Raw genomic sequence first — 21,927 nt, forward strand, 5'->3', positions numbered from 1 at the left:
GCATGAGTGTGTGAGTGAATGGTGCGTGTGCCCTGCAATGGACTGGCGACCTGTCCAGGGTGTATTCCTGCCTTTCGCCCAATGTATGCTGGGATAGGCTCCAGCCCCCCTGCGACCCTGATTGGGATAAGCGGGTTCAGATAATGGATGGATGGATGGATATCTCTAAATCTTCTCTAATTGGCTGGACTTGTCCGTGGGGGCGGGAGCAGCTCTGTCAAAAGCATGCAATCAAAGCAGGAACTTATTCGTTTTTTTCGGTCTAAATTCTGTCTCTGTGTAAGCAGCTTCAGTCTTTTTGTTTTTTTTCATAGCTGAAATTCAGTAGTTCAGTTCTTGCCAACTAGTGAGCAAAGACTGATTCATATATGTGGCTGTACATATGCGCCGTGCCCCCTTATGGTCTTGATTGGCTTATTTACCTTATCGTCTTACTTTATTGTCTCTTATAACCAACAATATTTTCGCCATCCACACCTATAATGTCCGTCAGTTACATTTAGTTAAAGGGAGGAACGTCTTTAATTCAAAACAAGTTCTAAAACTAACATGCTATGTTTTGGAAAATTATCTTGTAAAATCGAGTCTGAGAAAATACGTCACCGAGATGCAAAAATTGCTGCTATGAAACCCAATAGGGGTGTTGGGTAATTCTGGGGCGGTGCTGATTATGAAAGACGCAGAGAGATGAACGCTGGGAAAAGGTCAACAGAGACTGGCTTTGATTACTGCCTCTTTTATGACCCTAACAAAGAACAGATGTATCGCCTTCCTGGTGATACGCATTCACAGCACTAATTCACCTTTCTTCTTTCTTCTTCTTTTGTCTCTTCATCCCGTTTTTCCCCTCCTTTCACGTTAAAAAAAGACTGTATCCACCTTACAGGCTTATACGTGTTTAGCCAAAGCAAGCAAATGAACTCTCCCAATCTTCCCCTCTCTCGTTCTCTCTCTCTTTCATCCCCTGCTCATTATTTATGTGAGTTGAGAGTATAACGTAGAAAGCTTTCACTCCCTTGTCTATAATTCAGCTTGTTGTTATTTCTCCCCTTTTTATGGCTCTACATCTTTGTTTGAAGATTTACATTCTATTCATTAGCCAATTTCGGCTGCAGAACAGACATCCGATCCATAACCAAAACAAAAAGCATGAGCTGAGGTTTTGCCACATTTTCTGTCAAATGTTTTTTGATTATATTGGCAGTAGAACTTGAGCTGCTTTTGTACATGGAAAACAAGTAGGTGGATTTCTAAAGAAATAAATTAAATAGCTTTCAAGAACTTGTTAGCCAGGTTTCCAGTGTCGGTAAAGTTCAAAGTTGGAGTAAGGGCAGCCTGTGGTTACGCTGTTATACGTGTGTTGAGGTGGGTTGGGTTAGAGTCAGCTTGGACACAGCAGTCAACATTGTTTACTGAAAGCCAGTCTCTACCCAGGCTGCCTGCACACTCAAGCCAAGCCAAACTAAACTAACACAGTTTAGAAAACCCAAATCAATCTTTGTTTTTTTAAGGTTGAAGACTCTGCCATGGGCCTCACTGATGGAGCAAGGGAGGCAAAAGAGGAGAGGGTGGTGTTCCAATTCCCCCAGGACCAGCCAGCCTACACCTCCACTGACCAATCAGGTGTGAGCATGGAAGAGCGGAGGGTGGAGAGCGAGGCGCAGGAGGCATGCCCCAGTGGTGGGGTGCAGACGGTCCGGGCAGCCCTGTTCGAAAATGTTGTTGAGAGACACAGCGTGCATGTGGTAGAGGAGGCGGGTGGGGGCGCGGGCCAGCTCAGGAGGAGCATTTCGCTGAGGCAGAAGGAGGGTGAGGACGACGGGCAGGGTGGCATCGCCCTCACGGGCGCAACAGCCCCCGCCAGCCCCCTTCGAGTGGAGCATGTGTTTGACACGGTGTCGGCCATTGGGGAGAAGAGGGCGGTGGTGGAGAGCTTGCCCCCAGCCCAGCTGGAGGACAAGGCCATGACGCTGCGATCCCGCCGGTCAGGGGCGGAGGGGATGGCCAGGGGTGGGCATGTGGAGGACAAGCCCCAGCAGCCCCATAGTCCGAGAGATCCACCCAGGACAAACCCAGAGGCCACGTCCCAGCTTCCGGAACAAGCACCACGCTACCTGAGGGTGGGGGGCCTGAAGAAATGGGGCACGGAGGAGGTGGAGAGGAAGAGGGAGGGGCAGGCAGAGCCGGAAGCAGAGGCAGGGTGGTGGGGGGAGTCAGACAGACAGAAACCAGAGAGCGCCATGCAGTTCGAGTCGGAGATAGAGAGGCAGAGGGAATGGGAGAGGGAGGAGGTGGGGGCACCAAAACGTTTGAAAATGCTGGAGGGAGATGACCCGCAGCCCAAACCCAGGGCCACGTATTTTGCCCTCACTGGGCAGATGCAGGAGCCCCAGCCGGTGGACAACTACAGCGTAGAAGGGAGTGGGGGCGAGGAGGATTTCTCTGCGAAGTTCGGGAGATGGGGCTCCCAGGGGCCGGTACGCAGAAACCCCTCTCTGGACGCAGCATTCGCCAAAAGCAGCTTGAGCGAAGCCTCAGGCCAGGGGTCCCTGGCTGGGAGAGACCAGACCCCCAAAGAGAGAGAAGCATTTCGAGAAATGGAAACGGAGCAGGAACTCAAGACCCAAAGGGACATGGAGTGGGAGAGACAAAGAGAGCTGGAACAACTGAGAGCCACTGAAAGGGAAAAAGAGACAGAGAGGCAGAGAGAGACTGAAAGACAGATGGAGGTTGAGACGGAAAGACGGAGAGTGATGGAGAGACAGAAAGAGATGGAAACACAGGGAGAACTGGAGAGGCAAAGAGAAAGGGTGAGGGGGATGGAGAGACAGCTGTTGGAGTTGGAGAAACAGCGGCAAGCAGAGAAGGAGCGACTGGAAAGGCAGAGAGAAACTGAGAGACAGAAAGAGATAGAGAGACAGCTACTGGAGCTGGAAAAGCAGAGACGGGCAGAGCGGGAGAAAGCAGAAAGGCAGAGAGAGATGGAGAGGCAACGGGAGTTGGAGAGGGAGAGGCAGCAAGAGATTGAGAAACTCAGAGAGATGGAGAGACAAAGGGAGTTGGAGAGGGAGAGGGAGTTGGAGAGACAGCGAGAGATTGCGAGGCAGAAAGAGATGGAGAGACAGCTACTGGAGCTGGAAAAGCAGAGACGGGCAGAGCGGGAGAAAGCAGAAAGGCAGAGAGCGATGGAGAGGCAACGGGAGTTGGAGAGGGAGAGGCAGCAAGAGATTGAGAAACTCAGAGAGATGGAGAGACAAAGGGAGTTGGAGAGACAAAGGGAGTTGGAGAGACAGCGAGAGATTGCGAGGCAGAAAGAGATGGAGAGACAGCTACTGGAGCTGGAAAAGCAGAGACGAGCAGAGCGGGAGAAAGCAGAAAGGCAGCGAGAGGTGGAGAGACAGCTGGATTTCGAGAGACAAAAGTTTTTGGAGTTTGAGAAACGGAAGGAGATTGAAATGGAGAGACGAGAAGAAATTGAGAGAGAGAAACAAAGAGAGATTGAGAGAGCAGGGCAGAGGGAGATGGAGAACCGGAGGCAAAGAGAGTTGGAGAGAGTAAGGCAGGAGATGGAAAGACAGAAAGAAACAGCGAGGCAAAGAGAAATTGTAAGGCAAAAAGAGATGGAGAGACAGCTGCTGGAGCTGGAGAAGCAGAGACGAGCAGAGAGGGAGAAGGAGAGAGAGGCAAAGGAGAAGGAGCAGGAGAGAGTGAGGCAGCTGCTCCGACAGCAAGATATGGAGAGGCAGAGGGCAATGGAAAGAGAGAGGGAGATTGTGAAAAGAGAGGAAGTGATGTCAACGCTAAGGCCTGGTGTGCTAGACCTAGACTCTGTGTCCTTGGCCGACCAGCACCTTAAGGTCTCCCAGAGCAGCGATCCCAGGTTGAAGCTGCCCTCCCCACACAACGATGACACTTACCGGCTCGCCATCCTGGATATCGACTCCTTCCGCTCCCAAACCCATCCCGCCCCACCCGTCGAGGCCTTCCCTGCGGTTGGCATCCAGGGCCTGGACTCGGGTGCCACCCTCTGGTCCCAGCCCCACACCACTGAGGAGAGGCCCGTCGGGAGGCCCAGCCCTGTGTGGTCTTCCTCACAGCTGGAATTCTGGGAACAGACTCCAATTGCACCTGGTAGCTGGTTGGCACCTGAGCCGCCCCAGAAGCCAGCCAGCAAACCCAGCCTTGAGCAGCTGCTGCTTGGGCAAGAGGAGAGGCTGGCAGCCCCCAGCCTGGTACCAGAGAGGCAATGGTCCGGTCTGCCCGCTGACTCAGGCTCGACTTCAGCCTGGGCACCCTTTCCCAGGAGGGAAACCACAGGGTCCGGCGCCCCTGAATCTCATCGCCATGGTTACACTGACCCCGCTCCCCTGGAGTCACCCTGGGTGCTCCGTGACCCTGTCACTCCTGCAGCACAGGAGCAGAGAGCAGAGCCCAGAACCCAACAGGGACAGCAAGACCCTCATGCCAAGGTGAGAGCGGGGCAAATGGGATGGGTATGCACTGTTTAGAGATGGTAATAAAATGCACAATTTCGGCATAGGAGTTGCATAGTGTTGGCATAGGAGGGGAATGCACATTTGTTTGTATAGTAGCTAAATGCATAGTCTGGGTATAGGAGTTGCACAGTGTATGCATAGGTTATGCAGTTTTTGTGTAGGTGTGACATGCATAGATCTTCTTTTAATGTGTGGCGACTATATACAAGTATTCATGTGCTACTTGTGTGTGTTTGTACTATTACAACAGTGTCTGTACTTCGTGACATTACTGGTGTACTGCTTTGCAATTAATTGTACTCATGAATTTAGAAAAAAACTATGTTTATTCAACACATTAACGTGGTATGTGTGACTTCGCCTGGGGTGAAATGTGCTCTGTCACAGCACAGTAGACAGTCGACTTCACACGGAATATTTTGTTGTCTGCGGTGTTGGCCTTCGCTGCCGATAGCTACGCGACTACATTTTTTCTCCATTTGCCTCTGGTGACCTGCTGTTTCACAGACGGGGCGGTCTCTGTGTGTGTGTTCTCAGGACCTGACGCGGACGAGGTCACGGAGCGTGTCACGCAGATCCGCGCCGGCGGAGAGCCCCCTGGAGGGGCCGCTGTCCCGCATGAGGAGCCGCAGCGCCCACAGGGAGACGGACATCCGGTCCTGGGTGAGGCTTTACCTTCCAGTAACAAAAGAACATTCTGACCTCTGTGGCACAGTCGCTCCAGCAGCACGCTATGCCGTATTCAGCACCTCCAGTCCAGTGAGATTTGGTTTCTGTTCAGGAAGACTTGGCCTGTCAAGTGTAATGTTGGGCTGTGTTTTTCTTCATTCCTTTCCTGCTGTAGGTTCTGTTCTCCGCATGGGGCAGTGGGCCATGTGGCATCTGCGCAAAATTGGATGAATGATTTTCGATGCAAGATCTCTCTATAGATCGCTTGACTGTGCGAGGGTGGAGTAGGAATGCAGTTTGATCAGTGGGAAACTGATTTATCAACAGAATGTTGATGAGTCACAAAACAGGCTTGCTTTCCCAAACACAACTTTGCCCCTGTTACCGCCTACTGTCTATTTTACTGCTTAGCAGATGCATCACATTCAACACATGCAAACCCAAGGGGCATTCCATCCGATCCATGGAATTGATCCTATACATACAGTGAGTTCCATATGTCTTGGGACAGACATACATTTTCACATATTGTTCTCTATACTCAACAATATGTAGTCAAACAATTCACATTAAGGTGCAGATTTTCAGCTCAGCCCTGTTGGCACTTCATTCAAACTGGTGCTTCTTGCCCGCTTCTGATCCAGTCACTTGCCCATCCATCTGGTCCATCAAGACTCCAGAGTCCCTTGCATCTCGCCTGACCATAAAACCTTTGTAAAGTCAGTTTTTAGGTATTTTTACGTGCCCATTCCTGATGTTTTAGCTTGTGAATTTTATTTAATGGCAGTCTTGTTTGAGCATTTTTGACCTTTGCAGTTCTGAAAGATTGTGGTACTTGAGGCTAAAGGACTTGAGGCTAATGTTTTTTTGTGACCTGTTAGGCTGTTGGATAGTATCTTGGATAGTATGATGGTCATGTTCTGCAGGCTCTTTTTGGTGCTTCTTTGAAAACAGACCATCCTGTTTTTGCGGCTAGTGGTTTGGATCTTGCAGTGTGGCCTCGATAGTTGTTTGTGAAGTCTTCTTTGGACAGAAGTCACTGAGACGTGTTCACACCTGCCTCCTGAAAGGTGTTTCTGAAGTGTTGGACAGGTATTTGGAGGTTTTCTTCATTATAGCAAATTATTCGGTCATCAACTATTGAGGTCTTCCTTGGCCTACTAGTTCCTTTGTGATTACTATGCTCACCTGTGCTTTTTTTTTCATAATTATATTCTAAACAGTTTATTTTGGCAAGCCTATTGTTTGGCCTTTTTAAGCGTAATGCCTTCCTTGTATTTCATTGGCACAACTCTGTTGACAAATGCCAGTAACAGACTCCAAAGGCAAACAAAGGCTTAGAATCACGACAAGGTACTGAAAGCTCTTATGCATGCACCAAGGAAGCAATTGAAAACACCTGACTAATCAGAAACACCTGTGGAGCCATTTGTTCCAAATGTTTTGGTGCCCTGAAATGGAGGGACTACCGTAAATCCTCAAATTGTGGCCGGGGTCTTTTATTTACTTAGGCTGCACAAAGCACAGGCCTTTATTTGGGGCAGGCTTGTATTCGAGGCAGGCCTTTATTTCTTATTAGGCTTCTGTTGCAGAATTTTATTCTTAGAAATAAAGTAAAAGGCTACATTTAAAGTGGGCCAACACTGTTCAACACTTCTGTAACCGTTCAGAAATCAATTAGTGTAGGCTAATCAGGAACACCGTTTGGTAAGTCAGTGTCAGTCTTAACAGACTTAGTTTATTGCAAATATTCTCAAACACAATAAATCACATGCAAGTCCAGAATCCATAAAATAACAACTTGCCAGACACGCCTTCATGAACAATAACAAATTAGTGTGGATAACAGCAAGTTAAGGATCTTTTTTTCCTGAAGTGCATTTTATTGTGAGACATGCGTTTCGTTTCGTAGGCTATCAAAAGATTTTCACTTTGGTTTGGAATTTCATTTACTTTTTGACTGTTTGATTCTATTGCTAAATGTTGGGACTGATGGGCACTGAAATCTGGGGGGTATTTGATGGTTCACTGTTAAGTTTTATGTAGTTGAAAGAGTGTCCGGGATTTCCACCCGTCTGTTTATTGCGAGCCAAGGCAGCCGCTTTCATTAATACATGGAAACCGTATTACGTAGCCTAAATTGAGTTAATTTTTAATTTTGCCTGATTTACTTTTTATTAAATTCGTAGGTTGGAATGCCTTGCGGCAACAATTGTGTTTAAATGTATACTGCTTCAGCCTTTGGCAAGCTACTCAGAAGGGGGCGGCAAGCGACTGGTAGCTTGAGAGCAACATGTTGGAGACCCATGGTATAGGACAACGACTTTTCATTGGCAACAGTATTAAACCAACCAACAATATAAAATATTAAAAAGAGCTCTTTTATTTCATTGAGTTAAATCGAAACAATGTCTTCTAGTGCTCATGGACTGATAGCCCTACTGGTAGGCAATATTACCCCGGCTTGTATTTGGGGTCCGGCCTTTATTTGTCCGAATCAATCACGCCCCCGTCTATTATCCGAGGCCTTGCTTCAAATAGAATCCCGGACACAATTTGAGGATTTACTGTATGTTTAAAAGGTGCTGCAATTTCTAAATTGAGAAACCAAAATGTCAAAAAAATGCTTTAATAAAAGCTGATAATCTGCACTTAACCACACGTGAATTGTTTCATTGCAAATTCTAAAATTGCAGCTATATATACATAGATATATATGTATATAGAAAAATATATGTTGTATTTTGTGCTGAGAGTTTAAAGTGTTACCACTTTTTGTGTACATAAATCCATGCATACGTACATATATTTACCTATCTTTTTTTTAAAGATGTTTTTTAGGCCTTTTTCAGCTTTATTGGACAGTATACAGTATAGAGAGACAGGAAGAATGGGAGCGAGAGAGAGGGGAAGACATGCGACAAATGTCAGACGGTCGGATTCGAACCGCCGACGTCGCGGCTCGCAATGAGCATGCGGTCAGTGCTCTCCAGGCTGCGCCACCGAGACACCCTACATTTACCTATCTAAACCCAGAGCTGTAACTGTATCTGCAATGATGTAAGAGGAAAATAGGATTGGCCACTCAGTTAATGCATTGGGTTGGTTCATGGTTGCCCTGAGAACTGACCTAGAAGTTACTATTCTGTGGCCTGTGTGAATCTCTGCTGACATCTTGTGGTCAGAGGAGGAGGAACATTGGTGGAAGCTTGAGTTGGGATATAGCTCTGGAGGCTTTACACACACAAGGACTGTATGTGCGTATGTGTGTGGTTACATTTCTGAAAGGGGTATTTCTGCGCAAAGCCTTGGCCTGAGTACTGGGTCTGTCTTTCTCCCCAGCACTCTCTCTGTCGGTTCAGAAATATCGCCTTGCTCTAGATACGGTTAGAAACCAGATCAGCTGGATCGTTGTGTTGTGGATCTACAGTTACCATGATCTAGTCTCTCCCCTTTCCCGTGAATTTAGATTACTCTCACCAGTCATCCGAGTTTTGGGCGTTGTTGGGAGTTGAGGACAGTTTCCTGCTGGCAGAAGTTACACTGTGTGTAGGGTCAAATAGAATGGGTACTTTTCACAGCTGCGGTGCGTTCCTGTGTATCGGCCTCTGCGTTTGTGGCTGTGTGTGTGGCTGCATAATTATATGCTGATCTGCCTGTGGTTTGCTCTGAGAGGAAGTGTAAGTTAGGTTTATAAATTATACATCCTCTCTCTGTAGGCTGGGTGATATGAGGAGCAAACGCCATTGATTGTAGCTTTAGTGTCGGACTTTGAGGCAGTACAAGCGTTGCAGTCCCCTCCTGGAGAGAGGGGGGGTAGGAGAGGGAGAGAAAGGGATGGAGTATTACATGTGCCCGTGGTGCCCCAAACCGCTGCAGTGGCTGTGGGTAAGTGTGGATGCTTGTCCTGTGAGTGAAGGGGGGTGGACTCATTTCTTTAAGAGAACGGGAAACTGCCTTCTTTAAGTGAAGACTGTCCTCTTCAGTCGTTCTGCAGTGAAATGTGCCTCGGCAGAGTATTTCTGTATACTTACTGTGAGTGTTGTAGTTCTGTTACAGTCCTGTGCCTTTTTCATTTGAATAGGGGTGAAGCTTACAGTGTGGGTACAGGAGTGATATGCAATGTTTGTGGGTAAAATTTATATGCACAGTTCAGATATCAAGGCTGAAATAAACAGTTTTGTATGAGGACTGAAATGTTTAGGTGTCCAAAAGGAAATGCACAGTTTGGGTATAGAAGGGAAATGCTCAGTTTGGGTGTAGAAGATAAGCCACCCAAACTGCAGGTAGCAGATAGGCCACCCCCTCCTATACAATGGGTTGGACTGGGGGGGGGACTGAGTTAATGGTTAATAAGGAATTCAAAGGCTCCCAAAAAGAGGATTGTGAAGGTTCTCTGAGCTGTTAATTGGAAACCAATGGATAAATAGTCCCTCCTCGTTCAACAGGTGTTTCCATGACAACCTAAATATTTGAAGCTCAGCACTGTATATCAGTAAATTGTTACGGAACTAAATACTTCTAAGGCATGTACCCAGTAGAATAATGATACCACAATGCACACAGTTCTTTTCATGAAGAGAAAAGGTCAATTTGGAAATGTAAACGGATAATCGGTGTCAGTACCTGCAATTTGTAATGTGTCATGTTACATAAATTATTCTAGATGGATATGGGATTGTTTTTTGTTCTCACATTCATATTTTAATGGGGAGGAAGCAAGTGTACACTGGACATTGTGAAGAGGCGGAACTTATTATTTTCTGAGCTGGGCCAGGGGCAGTTATACTGATACGGTGGGGCATGAGCAGCAAAGTTCACAACTCTGCTAATGTCTTGTTATGAAGCAGTACTTGTGCAGCACAAGGAGTTGTGAGTTTCAGAATGTCTCTTTGCTGTCTGTGTAGTGTGATTTTATCTTTCTTCACCAGTTGTCACTTTTCTACACTCCCATTGTCTTTATTATGTCCTGATGTGCCATCTCTCCGCCTGCAGTTTCCTGTCTGAGCCAGAAAGGAAGATTGTCTGTTAAAAGCTCTCTTCCTGTTGTCTCTTCGTCCTCGACCTCAAATTAGAACCTGCCCGGGCCAGTGAGGGCGTATATGGGCATGCGGGCCTGTGATGGGAACTGTGAGTCGTCTGAATCAGGAAGTGACTTCTGGCTGGGCCGCCAGTTATGTGCAGGGGGCGGGTGGTGGCAGTGTGTGCGTGCGAGACTGGCTCCAACCAGAGACTGCTCAGTTCACACACTGATACACTACACCTCATCCTTAAAATGTGCCAAGTATACTGCGCTACTCTTACAGTGGTGTGAAATGAGTAAGCGACTGTTATGACTGAAAGGCTATGTCAGCTGCTTGATGCCCCTGACTATAAGGAGTGGAATTTGAGAAGATATATTGCGGTAATGTGACACAGACTGGAGATTTATGAAGGCACTTCTGCAGCGTTGATGCAGGCCTGAGCGCTATGTTGGCTATGTAAGCAGTCTTCCTCAGTGGTGTTCCCCTCCTGTCTTAGAGGGCTGACACCTAGCCACTGTTCCTGGGCTCTTTAGAAGGTTCTCTGAATATGAATTTCCATAACAGAAGGGAACAGTATTATTTCACTTGCCATGTGGGATAGGGGCGTTTACTCATCTTGTGGGGATTACGGTGGCTTCATAGAAGGAACTGCTTTGTGGGGTTTTAGGCTGAATATGGCAAGGTAACTGCAGTTTTAAAAGGAGCCACCAGGTGATGCTAGCTGACAACTGAAGGGTTGTGTCCAACCGGTATATTCTGAGGCTGGTGGCATTTTCTGGGAATATCCTTCTAGCTTCTGGTGTAGTATACAGTAGTTTCCCTGTGGTCACATAACTATGAAAAAAAGAACTAACATAACTAGTATAAGGAGAGACAATAAGGTGAAAGCAATGTGATGTGTTTTGGCTTTGTGTTTTTGTGGGTTTTTTGTTTGTATGGGTTTTTTTTTGTTGTTTTTTTTTTTTGCATTTTCTGGAGTGGTATTTGTTTAGCAAAAACATCACGTATTCCATGATCACACCCCCAAGCTTTTTTACTTAATTACTTGCTACAAGTGCACATCTCTCTCTCTCTCACACACACACACACACACACACACACACGCACACAGACTTAAGGCTCCTGCCTTCCCACCTGTCTCTTCCTGTCTCTTGCTTTCACAGGGAAATGGGATCAGTGACGGCATTATATAAATACCCAGCCCTCCTCTCTCTCGCACACACACACACACTCTCTCTCTCTCTCTCTCTCTCTCTCTCTCTCTCTCTCTCTCTTTAGCTTCTCTTTAAGCCCCTCCCCCTTTGCCTTGTTTCCTGCCCACTTCCCCCCCCCTGTCCTGAGTGCGCCTGTGAGAATTCTCCCCAGCACTGCAAGCCCAAACAGGCTGACGACAGAGCTCCGCAGAACATATATCACGCTCCGCTCCGGAGCCACAAATTACCACCCGCCCTCTCCCTCCCTCTCCCTCTCCCTCCCTCTTTTCTCCTTGAGCGTCAGTCCTATAGCATTGCGACCGAGGGAGTGAGCGGCTGACGCATTTCTCCCGTACCTGCCAGTACCTGCAGGAGAGGGAGTGAGGACACTACGGCCGCTCACAAGTTGCTGTCGTTTCCTTCCTCAGCGTGACGTTACAGCCTCCACTCTTTCTTGACCGATTTTATTGGTGTTTTTTTTTTTTTTTACCCATTGTAGGGAACACTTTTTGTCTATTTTTGTTATCTTGCTGTGTCGGCGCTCCCTTGCTGGGGTTGAGAGAGCGGGACTGTCGGACTGCATCGGACCGTTCTGCCACCACCACCATCGGCAGCGGCGCACTTTTCCTTCCTGTAAAGTTTTCCTGAAAGCTGAGGGCCTCTAGGGGCTTGGAGCGAGGGTCCTGGGGCTGATCCGTGCGATTTGGTGTCCGTTGTGAGGAGAGAGAGACTGCCTGGAGCTGCAGCGGACTGTCGGGTCTGACATGTGAGCAGAATGTGTCTGTGCTTAGCTTAGCGACATCCGAGAACCACCGAATAACAGAGCTGACAAGTTACACATGTACGTGTGCACGCCTGTGTGCTCGGAAGTGCATCCATGTGCCGAAATCAAGAAGGTCCTGTTCCTTTTTGAAGAGACTGTACTTATTTACCTACGAAGAAGCATGAGCTCCTCAAATCATCTACGCAGCACACGTACGTGGATGTAGATTCAAGCTTCTGCTGCGTTCGTTGGTGTGCCACACACGTTTCGGGTCGAACGGCCCTGCTGCGAAGATGGTGCTAAATCCGTTAGCTTGTAAAACAACAGAAAGCCGTGCTTCCAGGAGCAGCCATTGGTCTCCGGCGCATAATTGCTGTTTGGCTCTTTCACAGCTGGGGCTGTCACTATGATTACCGCACGCTCTCAGAAGAGCTATCATTCTTAGCTGGTCTGGGTCTGCAGCACCAGATTAGAGCCGCACTGAGCTTGGCGAGTGGAAAAAGACTGTCGAGGACTTCTGTTGACTGTGGAAAGGCAAGGAGACCAAGCGCGGTATCGACCCGACTCTGAGGGGAACGGCCAGGGCTGGATGAGGGCCGCTGGGCCAGGCGCCACCGAGGCCCCAGTGAGCCGGAGAGGAGTACTGCAGTGTGTGTGTGTGTGTAGGGCAGCGCCACCCGACCATCTGAGTGCCAGGGACAAGTACCACTTGTAAGACAGGCCACGTTACTGAAATCCAAACCCCGTGGAGGATTCGAGCCCAACTTACGGCCCCCGACTGCGGGAATCTGAGCAGTGGCGAAACTGGAACCCTCGGGAAGGTCGCCCGGAGCCATGGAGTACCTGGGAGACAAACTGTCGGTGGCGCACTCGCAGGTGTCAGGCTGGATGGGCAACGTGCGGCGCTCCCTGCAGGGGGCGCTCACCCTGGTGTCCGGTGGCGTGGAGAGGGGTGGAGCCGAGGATGGGGGCGGGGGCTTTAAGAGGGCCGCCTCCCTCCGGGGCCTGGCCTCCAGGAGCCGCGAGTCCTTCCGCCGCTTCTCCCTGCGCAGCCAGCAGCGCCTCTCCATGAGGAGGCGCCCTGCCGACCCGGGCACCCCCACCTCCGTAAGAGAAACCCCTCCCTGCATCTCTCTCCCATTCCCTCGTTACTCCCTCTGCCCCCCACCCCTCACCCCCTATGCCCTGTTTTGTCATCTGCTCTACTTAGGACATTGTGTAATCGCCTCAGACTGTGTTCAGCAGCTGAGACCTGTAATTTTTCAGCATTGCAGTGATTGCCCAGCCTGTCTGACTGTCCCCTGGTCTCCTTGTGTTGGCTGGCTGTCCCTGCCTGTAGCTCCTCCCCTGTCATTGTTGCCCTTTCCTCTTGCTCCTGGCGTTTCGCGTCAAAGGGTTGTAATGTGCACGGTAGTTTACAGTCTTCACTTTCTATTTTTTGGCTTTTGCACACAGTTGTTTTCACCCCAGTCAGTGTATGAGGCACACCGTTGGGTGTTTCTGAGGGACAGAAGGATGAGCAGGAAAGAGAATTGGACAAACATAAGCAGGTCAGGTTGACGCCAGGGGCCGTCTCTATGGAGACCATCTCCCAAACCAGGGGAATCGTGCGTGAGAGGATGCCAGGCAAAAGGGGGGTGAGGGAGTCCATTTCAGGGTTTATGTCAGAAGTTAGGCCTCCTGTACATATGCAGAAAGCAGTGTCTTGCCACACCATAGGTGTGTGTGCGTCGGGGTGGTCGAGAGACAGCCGAAGCCTGGAGATTGTGTAGTTTCTTGCTCTTATGGTTCTCGGGGGGGGGAAACGATACCATCGCCACAGTGACCACACTCCCTACAACCAATGTGATTCAGAGGGGAAGTCTGCGAGTGTCACCCTGTAGGTTGTCTCTTCGCCTCTGCGAACAGCTGGCCTGCTCTTCCCTCGCTCTCCGTATTCCCTACCCCAGGCACGTCCTCAATGCCATGGTCACACAGGAGCTGGAGGAACAGCCTATCCCGTGCCGATCTCACACCCCGTTCCAATGATGTAGACCTCTGCTGCTGTGTGCAAGTCCCGCATTCGCCCCCTCTCTAGGTGGCACGATGCACCACGTTCAATCACCAGCACAAGAGAAGGCTGGACATTAGATTGAAACATTGGAGAAGCTAGGCGTTTTGAAAACTCTGTTGCCTTTAGAAGTAACAGAAAAATATGCCATCATCAAGTAAATATCTTCTTTCAGGTAGAAACTGATTCACAGGTAGGAAGTGGTTGTGCTTAAAAACAGGGGGTGGGATTTGGGGTGGCCCAGGGGGGTTAGGGGGCCTGGGGGTTTTCCTGAGGGTGATGGGGGCATTGGGGAGCACGGCTTGGCTCGGTGTACAGAGAGGGAGGAAGCTCAGTGTGGCTCCATATACGGGACAGACAGTGTGAAAAGGAGTCTTGTAGCAGATGCAGGAAGCGTTGAGCTGGGTGTACTTTGCAGAGGGGAAATGGGGGCTATAGTCAGCCAGATGAGCCAGGCTGGTACCTACAGAACAATCAGGGTGTTCTGTTTTTGATTGTGATAAGCTGCAGACCCTGGACAGGAACATACAGGGCCAATACAAACTGCCTGGCACACAGCTGGAGGCTACAAGAGGAGGGGTGTGTGTGCACATGCATGAGTGTGTGCATGTGTGCGTATGTTCGTGCGTGTGTGTGTGTGTGCACGCGTACATGCTTGCATGTGTCTGCGTGTGTGTGAAAGACGGGTCTCTGCTGTGCTGCAGAGTCGGTATTTTGGATGGAGCCTCAGAATTCAGAACTCTTGACCTCCTTTCTCCTGCATTCTGCTCTTAAGTCTTCTCTCGCATCCCAGAATCCCCTGCTCCACCCTCAGAGCAGAGGGACATCTTGTCCCTCGCGTTGATCCCCCATCACTCCCCTCTTTCTGTCTGAGCAGTAATGCATGTCCACTGCAGCCATCTCCGGTATCACCGGGGCTCGTTCTTCTTCTGTGGTGCCTGACGGTGTGTCAGTGCTGCTGCAGTGCTGTGGTGGTGCACAGAGAGCTCTCCGGGGGGCGGCGACCTGTTTTCAGATTTCTCCCAGACCTAAGTTTGTTTGCAGGAGCTGATAGAGGTGCAGATGTATTACAGCTGCTAAAGGGCGGGCCTGCAGTGGTGGGACGTTTTCTTTGTTGTGTGCATTGTACCTACAGTTTCTTTTTTCTTTTTTTCTTGCTTTAGGGCGAAGCCATATGTTTTGTGCCTATTTCTGGTCTCTGGAAAATGGGAGGGCTGGAGCACTGTGTGTGTGCTTGCATGCTCACTGTGTGTGTGTGTGTGTGTGTGTGTGTGTGCGTGCACGTGTGTGTGTGTGTGTGCGTGCACGCGTGTGTGTGAGGGATGTGATGTGATGTGAGTCCCTCCATTCTTAGGGACTGTTACTTACAAAAATGTCCCAGTCAGTCAGTTGGCAGCATCTGCTGGGGGTTAGGTGTCTTGCTCAGGGGACACTTTGACACACCCAGGGCGGCATGCCGGGAACCAGCAACCCTTTGTACTATATGACAAAAATGTCCAAGCCAGTCTGTTGGCAACCATCTGCTTGAAATAATTACCTCAAGATGGTTTTTTGGAAGTATAATTCAGTATCTTCGTAAAGTAGTTCGGCCTTACATTGATAAACTGCTGGAAAATATTATCTTCCATTAACACTCCTGAATGGTTGTTTCGAATAACAATGCGATGGCAAGTTTTGCACAAAAAAAGTAGCTAACCCTAGAAATCCTTGTTAATGTTGGCTTATGCTTCTAGCCTAGAGCTAGTTTTTACCAAAGTTAGTCTAACTTTCACTACCTGTAGAACTTGGTTGTATGACTATTGCTGCAGATATCTTGGAGACTCGTAATTATGACCAAATCCACAGGAACTGCACCTCCGAGGTCCGGAGTTGGGGAAAGTGACGTCATTCAAACTGGCTAAAGTGACGGAATAACGTACACAATGGCGGCAAACAAGCTAACTCCAAAATGGCCAGTTGCCATGTTACTATGTAAAAATTACAAGCTTCGGAACGACGCATATGCCCATTTACGGTAACGTTATACCGTTGTGTGAGATAACGTTATATAACGTTAGCCTAAACACGTATAATAGCCTAATTAATTAGCCTAACTATTCTGGCAGCTCTATTTATACCGCTACTTCTTTTGTTATCCATTTGTCTTTTCTTAATTCGGTTTAAATTATTTCGCTTTATTGTTTCACCATGTTTTTCCTTCACTTAGCTAGCTACACCAGGATGCTCGCAGGTTAACATTAGCCAATTCATCGCAAGCTGACATAGTAGCCTACTCTAAAAAAATTAACTAATTTATAATGTAATGCGAACATTGATTTGATTTAATCACTCTAACTGCAGTTAATAAACTAGATGTTATCTAATGTTGTTAATAGACAGAATGTAGCTTACCTTTGTGTAAATGTATCTCTATCTCTTTGTACAAACTGGCAATAACCTGCGTGTATCACAGTGTTTTATCCACAACGTTTTCCTAACTTTGTTTGTAAAAATTTTCCCGCCATCAGTTATAGGCTACTGTGTGCTAGGTGTCGGAGGAAGTCCTACATAATTGCATAGCAAGTTTCTTGATTGGTCTTGTTCTGTGTAAGCTAAACACCGTTATTAAACTACAAAATGTCGCAGTCAGCCACCTTGTGTAGAGCTTAAATGACAACATGCGACGCAGATGATAGCCTACCCCAAATTAGATTAGCAATTTGGTTGATCAAATTCTTAACTGCAAATAATCCATCGTCGATGAATCATTAGCAACTTTAGTGTGTATACATGTCTGTGTGGGAAGGCCGGTGTTGAGGGCTGTTTCTCTTTGCACTCCGCTCCTATGTCTGCTGCAGTCAATGTTTGAGGTGCAGTGCTTTCCTTTATTATCTTTGTTTGTTTGTGGTCTGAAAGATTTGTTTCACATACTGTGATCAGTGGTTTAGGATTGTATGCTCTAACCATATCCTTTATCTCTACGCCAGAAATTGAAAAGTAGGCCTACGTAAAAACAAAAATTAGGAATAGAAAGTCCATAGTCACAGCTGATTTCTCCCCCCTGTTCTCAATCCGCTTGTGTGTTAAAATGTAGTGGTCTCAAATATAAAATATGTGTGTGGTTTTATGTGTGCACAAATTCACAAAGGACTTGCGGAGGAGGAGGTGTGGAGAACTGATATGCATAGTTGTTCCTTGGCACATTACTTTATCAGTGTAGGTGTGTCCATTATAATGTGTGGCTTCATACTGATACAATGAATTTAACTGCAGAAATCTTGGTTGTGTGGTTGCCATCTACATACCGGCCTGCACCATAAGGAAAATCATCCTCATGTACAGTTCCATTCTATTTTGTTTCATTGAGAGAAAGTAGAGATGAGCACGGTGAGACAAGCTGCTAAACACAGCATCCAGAAGGTCAAAGGCCTCTGTATCACACACAGACAGCAGCAATTGTTGACTGTAGCAACAGTAGTCAGCAGTCCGTAGTTTACAGTCAACAATAGCTGCCAATCATTGATACTTATATGTATTTCATATGAATCAATAGTCTACACAGTGATACTGTCTGATCAGTGTTGACATTTGTGCAATCCAGGTTCAACAGTGAATGTAGATGGTGGTGAAATGGTGATTCCGGGGGTTTTCTTTTTCTTGCACTGTGAAACCAAGTTGGTGACTAATTCACCCCACCAGTTTGGTTTGAGTGACACCTGGATGAGCAGAGTCAAATGAGAGGAGCCCTGTGGACAGAGATCGTTTTGATTGGAGCAAATAGTCAGAGATGAACAGCTCATTGTTGGTCCACCCCTTAGGGAGTTTAGAGACACCGCTAGCTTTAGCCGCTCTCTGGAGTTTCAATGCTGGGGTTAGTCCTCTTGGCAGCCTGGACACTCGTATGCAGAGTTACTGTACTTACGGGGCCATCAGGATATGGAACAGAGAGTGCATAGCACAAGAATAGCATAACAAGGGCATCAGTCCAAAACGGGATGCAAAACGTCAAGAGCAATACAATAAATTGTCAATCTAAACTATGGAAATGTTTGTGGAAATACACACAGGAACTTTTAGTTTCATTAATAATCATCAACATTTCCTAATTGTACAGCCCAACAAAGGGCCTAGTCATAGCACTAAGAATTGCCATATAAGCCGGAATTGATGTAGCACTAGTATCCGCAGCTCTTAGCTTTTATCTGTTTGGCTGCGGTATTGTACAGTCATGGTGAGGGCCCCTGAGGTGGCACATCAGGGCTGGGTAAAGGATCCTCCCAAGCTACCTATTGAGTCATATTACCAGTCATTATAAAAAATCAATGTGAAAGCAGTTATGCGTAACAGTATATTCATCAGTATATTCATAAAATGCTGACTCGCAATATTGTAGGACAGTATGAGTCAGGCCACTATAAATCCAGAAGAGAAATCCAGCAGTAAAATTTCTGTGAAATCAAAAATGGTCATTTAGCTTCTGAGCAGGAATTGCTAGAGGTTTGCCCACAGGGATTAAATAATTTCTGCCTGTCAGTCAACGTTTTGCATCTGAAATGTTGCTGCTTTCTTTGGGAATTATGTTTTCACCATAATTCAATCAGTTGTATTTTATACATCAAATGTTGCTGTTTTGACATTATATAAGCAAAAATGGCTGCACACTCCTTAAAAATGTCAGTTTCAATTAAAGCTGTCCCATCGAAAATGTATTATTTCATTTTCCGTGAGCCACGTGAGATGTGTACAGGTATTTCAGTCGTGTGAGACCATCTGGCATTTTTCTTATCTTATACAATCATTGAGCACTTGGGGCAGCCTGCAGCGTAGTGGTTAAGGTAAATGACTGGGACAGGCAAGGTTTGGGGTTCGAATCCCAGTGTAGCCACAATAAGATCCGCACAGCCGTTGGGCCCTTGAGCAAGGCCCTTAACCCTGCATTGCTCCAGGGGAGGATTGTCTCCTGCTAATCAACTGTACGTTGCTCTGGATAAGATATGCCAGTAATGTAATGTAATTAGGTAGATCTGTACGTCTTGTTAATGCTTTAATATTTAATCAGCCAATCATGGGACAGCAACTAAATGCATAAATGCATGCAGATGTGGTCAAGAGGTTCAGCTGTTTTTCAGGCCAAATGTCAGAATGGGGAAGAAATTTGATCTAAGTGACCATGGAAGGATTGTTGGTGCCAGACAGGGTGTTTTGAGTATCTCAAACTGCTGATCTCCAGTGAGCATCAGCTCTGCTGGCAGAAAAATGTTGTTAATGAGAGAGGTCAGAGAAGGGCAAGACTGGTCAAAGCTCACAGGAAGGTGACAGTAATGGAAATAATCACGCATTACAACCGTTGTATGCAGAAAAGGATTTCTGAACACGCAACGTGGCAAACCTGTGGATATTGGATAGGCTGCAGCAGCAGAAGACTTAATACATCGAAAGAATATGTCTAATAAATACCTAATGAAGTGCTCACTGAGTGTATAATCACTCTGAACTGCTGAGGAGACCAGTCCTTGGTGCCAGTGCCGCAACAGTCTCTGTTGTGGGACGTGAAAGTCAGCAGGCAGCAACACGCAGCCGCAGCCGCATGTGCCCGGAGCGTGTTCGCGTGTAGTACACGAGTCGCATTGCAGGCCGTCCGTGTCAGGAATGCGGCTCTGTCGGGACATGTAACCCCGCCCCCTTCCTCCCGTGCGTGCCCGCGTCACGCCGCCATTATCGCTGCGTGTCGGCCCGCCTCCCGCGGGACCGCCTCTCCTCCCTCCATTCATCCGTCCATTGTTCTCTCGCTTCCCCGTGGACGCACCTTTCCTGTTGGGCCCGGGGGGGTGGGGGGTGGGGGGGTGGCGGTGGCGCTCTGGAGCCGGGGACATGTTGTGGGATCTGCGTGCCCTTTCGCGTCTTCCTCGCATTCCCGCTGGCTGAACGGCCCTGCGGCGTCCGCTTTCCCAAGGCTTTCCGGAACGAAACCCGTGCCACAAACGCAGCGTACAGCAGAGAAGGCCCACACCCACATTCAGATAAAAAAATACTTTATCTCGCCTCCTCAGACCTCCCTCTGCCACTCTGCCGGTTGTTAGGTGTTTGGTTGCCAGGTAACGCTGTAGCTATCGGGATTGGGTTTGTGGTCAACGGAACACGAGGATGTGGGTGACTTGAGTGTGTAGTGCGCTGCATGGGTGGGGCAGGCTGAGTGTGAAGCGCTCCTGACGGGTTGTGTGTGTCGAGCGGCGGGAGCACAGCTCTGGGTGTGTGAGTACTGTGAGAGGTGGGGCGGGTGGGAAGTGGCCCAGCTTCAGGTGTGAGGCTGCTGTGAACGGGACAGCAGTGTGGCGAGATGAATGAGGTGAGTTGGTGAGGTGCAGGGATCTGCTCTCTTCTGTTCTCACTGCTCTCCCAAGTTTTTCCTGTCAGGAAAGGCACTGTAATTGACTCCGTCCTGTAATGCTGTTTGCGGGCGCACAGGCATACATTGAGTGGGCCACTTTAAGTACACTTCACAGAATCACTTTCAGTCCAGGGGATTCTAAGTGGAGTGTTGAATTGAAACTCTTACAGGGGGAACTACAGCAGCTAGGAACACATCCCTATGTTTTATTATGTGACCGCAAACAACCTTTCCCACAACTAGTCCACATTCATCATCACAACCTTCAAATGGCAAACCTTCAAAACTTATCAGAACCTCTTTTCCCCTCTACTCGTTTCCCTTTTACGTGTCTGTCTGTCTGGCTGAATTTATGCATGTGTATACAGTACAGTCCATAAGTATTTGGACAGTAGCACAATTTCTGTTCTTTTAGCTCTGTGATATTTGAAATTAAACAATGAATATGTGGTTAAAGTGCAGACTGCCTCCCGACTGGCTGTCATGTGAGGGTATTAACCTCCATATCGGGTGATCCGGGTACAAAAATTGCAATCCTTTTCATACGTAGTCCCTCTATTTTAGGTGTCTAAAGGTAATCTTCTCAGCTGTTATAGTCAGGCGTATTCAAACATTAACCTCATATTCATTGTTTCATTTCAAATCCTGTGTGCTGGAGTACAGAGCCAAAAGAACATAAATTGTACCACTGTCCAAATACTGTGCTGTATGTGTTAAATGCACATGGGTATGTGTGTGTGTGTGTAGGTGTATGTGCCCGCGCTTGTTTGCGAGTGCGTGCGTTTTTGCGTTTGAACGCTCGCACTGAGGACACTGTGCCCTCTGTAATGGCCTCATTAAAAGACTCACGGTTCACCGGACAGCTAAACGCGTGCACACTTAGCACACTGTCCTGCTGTCTTTGTTAGCTCTTCCCCCTCACCTCCTCATCCTACAGCTGACTCCTCTGTCCCAGAGCTGGCTAGCCCAGCCTTTTCATCTGTCTGACTGCCAGCGGGTTTGTGCAGTCAGAAAGACCCCTGTGGAGGGGGAGCTGCACCTCATATTCCTCACAACAGTCAAACGGGCTGCTCTGCTGCTTCACTGCAGGAGATTCCCCTTGCTCTCAGTTGTTGTTGATGCTTTGTTAGTTCATGAAGAGGGTAGCATGGGCATGGGTATATTCCAGGGAATACCCTCCGCCGTCGTTTCATCCTTGGCCTCACTCTGTCATGAATATTCATCACATTCACACAATTGGGAAAGTTCCAGCATCAGTGGTAGAAGAGGAATGCAGTAGTATCTCTTTAGCCTGTATAATCTGTGGCTGTGCTGTCCTGTGCTGTTTCTGAACACTCTGGCCTGTCCAGATCTGCTGTTGTCACA

At 47.9% G+C, this 21,927-nt stretch overlaps 1 protein-coding gene across 3 annotated transcripts in view; it reads left to right on the plus strand.

Annotated features, from left to right (window-relative positions):
* The window catches only part of si:ch73-138n13.1 (uncharacterized protein KIAA1671), a 41,623-nt gene that overhangs the window by 11,041 nt on the left and 8,655 nt on the right, over positions 1-21,927 (plus strand). For all 3 annotated transcript variants that reach the window (XM_061260063.1, XM_061260064.1, XM_061260065.1), the window contains exons 5-6: positions 1,512-4,469; positions 5,034-5,159. In XM_061260063.1, the coding sequence (XP_061116047.1) occupies positions 1,512-4,469; positions 5,034-5,159 (3,084 nt within the window). The remainder of the gene's footprint in view (positions 1-1,511; positions 4,470-5,033; positions 5,160-21,927) is intronic.

This window comes from Conger conger, chromosome 11, assembly GCF_963514075.1.
Source record: "Conger conger chromosome 11, fConCon1.1, whole genome shotgun sequence".
Taxonomy (NCBI): Eukaryota; Metazoa; Chordata; class Actinopteri; order Anguilliformes; family Congridae; genus Conger; species Conger conger.